This window comes from Bombus bifarius, unplaced genomic scaffold, assembly GCF_011952205.1.
Source record: "Bombus bifarius isolate JDL3187 unplaced genomic scaffold, Bbif_JDL3187 scf7180000009522_frag, whole genome shotgun sequence".
NCBI classification, from domain to species: domain Eukaryota; kingdom Metazoa; phylum Arthropoda; class Insecta; order Hymenoptera; family Apidae; genus Bombus; species Bombus bifarius.
Window position 1 is genome coordinate 1 of NW_022885174.1, and position 7,546 is coordinate 7,546.

At 33.0% G+C, this 7,546-nt stretch overlaps 1 protein-coding gene and 1 pseudogene across 1 annotated transcript; one reads left to right on the forward strand and one right to left on the reverse strand.

Annotated features, from left to right (window-relative positions):
- The first annotated feature begins 248 nt into the window (after nt 1-248).
- LOC117215321 lies at nt 249-1,572 on the forward strand (annotated as a pseudogene).
- A 2,253-nt stretch (nt 1,573-3,825) lies between these two features.
- Nucleotides 3,826-6,873, reverse strand: LOC117215320 (organic cation transporter protein-like). The gene is made up of 5 exons (XM_033461692.1): nt 6,553-6,873; nt 5,819-5,931; nt 5,413-5,627; nt 4,439-4,787; nt 3,826-4,153 (listed from the first exon to the last, which is right to left on the reverse strand). The coding sequence occupies exons 1-5, from the start codon at nt 6,865-6,867 to the stop codon at nt 3,973-3,975; spliced, it is 1,173 nt and encodes a 390-aa protein (XP_033317583.1). The 5' UTR covers nt 6,868-6,873; the 3' UTR covers nt 3,826-3,972.
- Nucleotides 6,874-7,546: the final 673 nt, after the last annotated feature.

A 7,546-nucleotide genomic window follows, 5' to 3' on the forward strand; every position in this document is an offset into this window, starting at 1 on the left:
GGTAATATGTCTATCCTACTTAAATAGAAAGTGCAATATTTCGTTATAATATTTGGCGCAAGTTTATACATTATTACATCCAAAAATAATATTCTTTTTATATCTAAGCTATATTAAAATATAAAGATACAAATAGCTATGCGAGTAGTTAGTAGTTGATGCTTTTTACTTAAATTGTCTTGTACTTCATAATTTGTAATAATATAATTCTTGTCATCAATGATTCTTTGTTTTTACTTTGTATATATTATACTTCCAGGAAGATGCCGCTCTATAAATTGACTTACTTCCCAGTTATGGCATTGGCAGAACCAATCCGTTCTTCTTCAGCTATGCTAGTATTCCATTTGAAGATGAACGTATCAAAAAGGACGTCTGGCCAGAAATAAAGCCCTGTAAGCTTAAAATTTAAAGAAATTCTGTTTCTTAAATCTCATCTTTCCTAATTTAACTAAAGTAGCTAAATAAAGTAGAACACAATTATGCAGAGTATAACAGAGATTATTGTTTACTCTCCATTGCTCTATAAGATATGTGGGAGAACAATAGGTATTGTTAAGGAGACAATGCCCTTTGTTTGCTGATAAATTATCAATAAATTAAATTATATCTTTCCAAAACAGATAACAGGAAGCTAGATATTTAAGAAGCATCATAATCTGTTTGTTCGATAGAATCTTTGATTCTATTAGTTGTATGTTTTTAGTGACTCCTTATGGCCTGCTTCTTATGCTCGTAGCTGATAGAAGGAAGGTTGCTCAGTCTACAGCTATTTGCCGTTACTTAGCCAAACAATATGACTTAGCTGGAAAGACTGACTGGGCAAATCTTCATATTGATGCCACTGTTGATACTATTCATGATATTCGTCATAGTGAGTATCCAGTGCTGCTTTGCATAAATCTTATGAGAATCTTGATAACAGATAGTACATATCTGTTCAGGTATTTATTAGTTGAAATCCGATTTAATATTTGATTTAATCGAACGATACACGTATGTCAACAATACAAGACAAAGGATTAAAAAGGATTGTAATTCTATCTTCAGTATCATTTAAATTTCGCACAACACTGTATTCAAGTTAGTATAACATTAGCGAATAGTATTTAACTGAAAACAAATTTTCAGAAATTGCCGCCTTCCACTATGAGGAGGACGAGAAGGTCAAAGCTGCAAAACGCAAGGCTGCTGAAGAGACGCTGCCGTTCATTTTAGAACGTTTGGACCAGCAAGTGAAGGAAAATGACGGCTACTTCTACGATGGTACTCTCTCTTGGGCTGATTTAACATTCGTTGCTCTGCTCGATTATTTGAACTTTATGTACAAGTCTGATCTGATCGAGAATTACGAGAATCTGAAGCTGCTGGAGAAAAAGGTCCTCCTTCTGCCCAAGATCAAAAACTGGATTGAGAGACGCCCAGTTAGCGAATTCTAAACTTCACGATTGCTTATGGTTTTATAAGCGTTTAAAGATTGCGGTCTTAGTGTGTTGAGAGAACGAAGAACGAATCGTGTTGATGGAAGTTTGTATGGAATATACTGATTGCTTTTAACATTCATTAGTTCCAGCTATTACCGATATTTTTGTCATTTAGTTAGGGTTTTCCCTTTAGATTACGTTGTGATAGAGAACTATTATTTGTGTATTCCTACAGAAACATACGAACTATATAAACTGTTGACACGATGTTGTGCTTTTGTATTATAGAGATAATAATAAAACCATCAAACAATCATTAATTATGTTTTTTATTATATTCATTAAGAATTGAAGATTACCTCCTTGGTGATCTTGATAATATCGTATTTTACAAATGTTGAACAAAAAAAAATGTATGATTATTTTATTCAATGCGTTATGAGGGTTGCTTTAAAAAAAATACGAGTTACATATTTCTTTGAAGAAAGCATGATTTTTATCGATACAATAATGTTCTTCTGTTATCGCTTTAAAGTTGAGTACTTCGTTGATTACACGAGAGAACTCGCCTACAGCAAACAAGATACGACCGTGTGTAAAGTAATTAATCTGGTTGCTCGTTGCTAGCTGCACATAAGGCTTGCGTAAAAAAAAATATGCATTTCAGTTCAGGCGGAGAATTATGTAGGAAGTCATTTTGTCGATCAATAACTTAGTTAATAAAAGATCAAATTTTCATGTACATAAATGTAAGTAACGTTCAAGTATTAATCATTACATACAATTTTTGTATAATTCGATATCTTGGTCACTTACATCTTACAAATGATACATAGATAATATTTATGAGATACATTGGAGCTATCTTTTAGTTAACGCCATTTTTTCTTGTTTTCTCTGTACTTTTACTATTCTTCCAAAAATATCAAAGGATCGATGACTTCAAATTAAACTAGAATTGCTTCGGTATATTGTCAATCAATGGCTATTTGTATTCACATCTATATCAAAGGAAAACCGATTGCAAAATTAATTACCCTTGCAACTCCGCAATATGAAAATATGTGTGATCGACCTTGAAGATGACAAATCTCAATGTTTGAAGTAGTACAAAAAGATGATAATTTAATTTCGCTTTATCAAACTGTACAAAATTTGTATACACATACAGAAAAAAAACGGAGTTCAAACATTAATCAACATGAATTATCGGTTATTATTGTTGAGTAATTATTAGGATTAGAGTTTTGGAGTATCGATCGTATCGAGATTTAACTATCGGTTTCCGCAATTTATTGTTTTTCTAAATTATGTCTAAATGGTATCAGTTTTTGAATATTTTATAGTTTACACTCCAACATACTGACGTAAGCTATCGAAAATAATTGTAAATTATGCAATATCATTTTTTTTATATTTCATAATCTAAATTTCAATCTATTTTTTGTATTTAACATCCCTTATTTATTGTTCGTGTTCCGTCTTGTACGTTCTTCAAAAAATCTTAATTTTTTTTTCGATAAAATCTTGTGTGAATTTACAAAAAATACGATTCTTCGTTTAATTTTTTCCCCTTATTGTCTTTACATATTTGGAGTTTAAACGCGTTATAAGTACGTCTTTTTTTAACATGATTACGTAGAATTCTTATTCTGAATAAATTATTTGTTTCCGCTTCATAACTGTTTCTAAATTACAGTGCATTTAATCTTGAAATGCACAGTAACATTTTACACTTTTTACGTTCTAAGGAATTCTCAGGATCGGTTAAAAATTAAATTACAGTAATGGTAATACTCAATATTAATGTCAGACGTGGATACTTCACTGTTTTGTATAATAATTTGTTATCTTGGCATCGATCAAGGTACAAAACTCGTGGCCATACACCACGTTGTCCATATTATTTTCATCTCGATAATATATTTTGTATATTTATGATGTTATTATTTTACTAGTATAACGATTATTGCACTATATTCTATAAGATGGAGCTTTTGTACGAACAATTTCAGGAACTTTTATAACAAAGGAAAGTACTAATTTTTAACATTAACTACCCACGACAATTTACGACAATTACTTTAACCTACGTTCTTACTCTAATTCTTATTCGCTCGCCTAATGTTTGAATTTTTAATCAATCATTGTTGATGAAAAATTGCGATGATAATTGCATTGCGGATATTTATGCAAATGCATATTTTCGTGGATACAATAATACAATTGAAAGATTTGATACAATCGAAAGGACTTGGGCAAAGGTATGTTTCTATCCATTAAATATCATCGATAGTGCTGTACTTTTGGATATTTTACAAAATTTTGCGTCATACGCATTCTATAAATTTTCGTATCTTCGAATCACCCATAATTGCATAAAAATCCGCTGTTTTGTGATAATGAATATTAATGGCGGTGGAATTTAAGATTCCTGGATTCAGTAACTTGTCTTACTCTAATACATGTATTGCACGTTTTTGGAAGACTAAAGATTCTTTGCTCGAGATCAACGCGACAAATATTGTACTTCGTGGTGAACGTTTCGCTACAGCCTTTCGACCTCTGTGATCGAGTTTTCGCTTTTCCTCGATTTTATACTCGATCTCCGTAGCATGCTACTCCTTAAAGGTTCACCGCTAAGCGACGCTCTCATCGAATTCCTCGCACTGCATCTAGAAAATGATCGGAACATGGCGACCGGTGGTGTCTCCTCGTCCTCGCGTTTCCTGTCAAAACATTGCGTTTAAAAATATTGAATCCAATCGCTTATAGATTTGAATAACTTCCCAACTCGATCCTTCTCTTCTGTTCAAAAGATTTAAAAAGCATTTGAAGAAAGAAGATAGTCCAGTTTTCTTTTGAGAGATTTAACAGATTTTAAGAAGAAAGTAATACGAAAGCATACGAAGATGTAGATCTAACAGAATGCTTGAGAATCTTGAACTTCGAGCTTGAAGATCTGTGAATATCTTTGAAAAAAGGAGACCGAAAGTTCCTTTATGTGATTTTACCTTCCGATACAAGGTACATCCCACATCTTCTGATCTTTTCCAAAATCCTCGCTGTCCTGCAGCGTCTGCGGAAGATCCTTATTCAATGTTTCCGGCAAAAAGAGAGTCAGAAGACCGCCCATAATTCCGAGTGTGCCCAGCACAAGAAGAGGTAGGAACGAGGACACAACATTGAGATAGACTACGAAGGGTGCGAGGATACTAGCAACGTATCCCATTATATGTATCAAAGCTACACCCTGAGCTCTAACCACAGTTGGTAATACTTCAACCGCATATTGGAGACCGATATTGTATGAAATGTTTATCCAAAATCTACCGAGAATTGCCAGAGAAGCTGTATATATACCTGAAGAAAAAATTTTAGCATTAGTTTTTAATTCTAATTTTTCATGAAATAATTTTAGAAAATTTTAAGGAATAAAAAGGGAAGAAATTATTTTATCTGTCTGTAATTTGTCTGGTTGTCTGCAATAGTTGATACAAGCATTTGCTAAGCTTAATATAAGCGTGCTTAGCTCTAAGCTAAGCACAAGCAATAAGCTTCTTATCTATAAAACGTTAATCTAGCCAATTTGAATCTAAGGGATTGTATTATGGATTACGGCTACTGAAAGCCATATAGCACTGCTGGAGCGCTGAAGCCCATCATTTTGAGGACTATTGCCAACGCCCTTTGATATATGCGGAAATACGAAGCGACCTTATGATCAAAGCAGTAGAAGGGGAAATAAAATATCTATACAACGGATACATGATAGGGCTTGGAAACTATTCTAGCAATGTAGCAAATAATCTACAAGCATTTGCATGTTATAAATATTCCAAAATATACATTTTCTTCCTTTCAAAATGCACAATGTTATACGAATGAAAAATATTCGTCTGATTAAGTCAGAATTATCGACTTAAGTTATTTAGAAGATTGATCAGTAATATAGAAGGGTGAATATATAAAAACGAAATGTACGAACTATTGGAAACGGCAGAAGCCCAGATGCTGAAGATACCAGAAATGACGAGGGAACCACACGCCAGCCATCTTCTGCCCCATCGATCAAGAACGAGCGTGAGGAACGTGTCAGCAGGCAGCTCGGTTGCTGCAGCAATCGTGAACGTAACAAACACGTCCAGGCCTAAATTATCGACGTTTCGTACGTGACCATCGAACACCAAAGAAATCGCCATCCTATATTTCGTAAAACAATTTCATATGATAAAGAAAAGCACGCTATCATATTTCATGTGAGAAGCAAATTCCTTGCTTCAGAAATGAAGTATTTTTAGACAAAAGATATAAAACTGTTCGTGAGATTTTTACAAGATACAATTCCGATTTTACGTCAATCTATTTGATATCTGTTTAATAGCGATACGAACCAAATAACAATAAATAGAATCGTGATATTCCGTAGTCGTGGCGTTCTAAATAGATCCAACACGGAGTACGTTTTGTCTGCTTCCTCCTCTTTGCAGATTCTGGCACAGGTTTCCTGTTATTAGCAAATTTTTAATTTGTTAATTTTTAATTAGTTAATGTCGTTTGTCTGTTTTTCTTACAAATTTATGTGAATCTGTTATGTGTACAAAGATTACGATAAAATCCGGAAGAAAGTTTATGTTATATTTATATGAGACGATCATTTCGAAATAGTTTACTTGGACGTTCGCAAATTTTTTCATTTTACTTTATAAAACATCAAACCTCTGAAAGTCGATTATCTCCTTATATCGTACATTAATGTTAATATTGCCATGATCTATTCATAGACTGAGCAGTTTCCAAATGTTTAATCTATTTGTATAAAAATTTTCAAAGATAAAAACAATATACAAATTCAATAAATAACATTACAGAAATAGACAATAACAGACAATAACAGAAATTGACAGCAATTTATCGCTGGCAATTTAGGTGATGAATAAGATATAAAATTACTAGGTTGTAAACAAATTTTCATTACGTAAAAGACCCAATTAGACTTCTATTCAAAGAAAATGATTATATGATATGCTTAAAGGCATATAAATTGGTATTTATAGAACGCACATAAAGCAGGAAAGATCATAAAAGTAGAAAATACGGAAAAGATTGCGGTAATCGGTTTATTTACCCGGAATCGTCTATAGATGTCATCGGGCACCTTGGTGCCGTTGATTCGCTCGAATTTACCAAGGATTTTAATGGCCCTGTCTATCTGACCTTGGCTGACCAGCCATCGAGCGCTTTCCGGTATCAACCATGGCGTACCTACGGCTAGAACAAGAGGAACTGAGGTGACAATACAGGTCATCCTCCAGTCGGCCAAATAATAGGCGATCCAGGGTAGAATGCAAGTTGCAAATGTGAAGAATATTGCGATCGACATATTCGCCACGAATGTCCTCCACTTTGGTCCAACGTATTCTAATACTGGAATAAAAAACATAATATTTAGAAGAATCATCTGTAAAAGAAATATTCTGTGAATAAAGAATGGAACAATATATTAGGTTGTCGCAGAAATTTCTTTCGTCTCGTAAGGAGATAATAGACGCATACTATTTTTTGTTTTATATTATTTTATTGAATTATATTCATTGGGACAAAATAGATCATACGTAATTCAATAAAATAATATAAAACGAAAGAAACTTTTGGGGCAACTTAACGCAATATGAAGAAGAAAAATTTGAGTTACAAATATATAAAAAGTAGATATACAATATATAGATTAATTTAACAAACGTGTTTAGTTCTACGATTAAATCGTGTTTAGATCTAATAACAAGGACTTTAATAATTTCCCGATGATTGTTCAAGCCCATTTAAATTTCCGTAAGTGTTTCGATACTTATCGACAAGAATACGTTTCTATTTACGAATTATACAGGGTGGTTGGTAACTGGTGGTACACGCGGAAAGGGGATGATTCTACGTGAAAAAAGAAGTCGAAAATATAGAATAAAAATTTTTCGTTTGAGGCTTTGTTTTCGAGAAAATCGACTTTGAATTTTCGCTCGGTACGCGTGCACTTTATCACGTCTCGTTATAACGGATCTCACTGTAGATCGTTGTCTCAATTGACGTTATTTTTAAAATTTTTAAAATTTTTAAATTTTTAAATT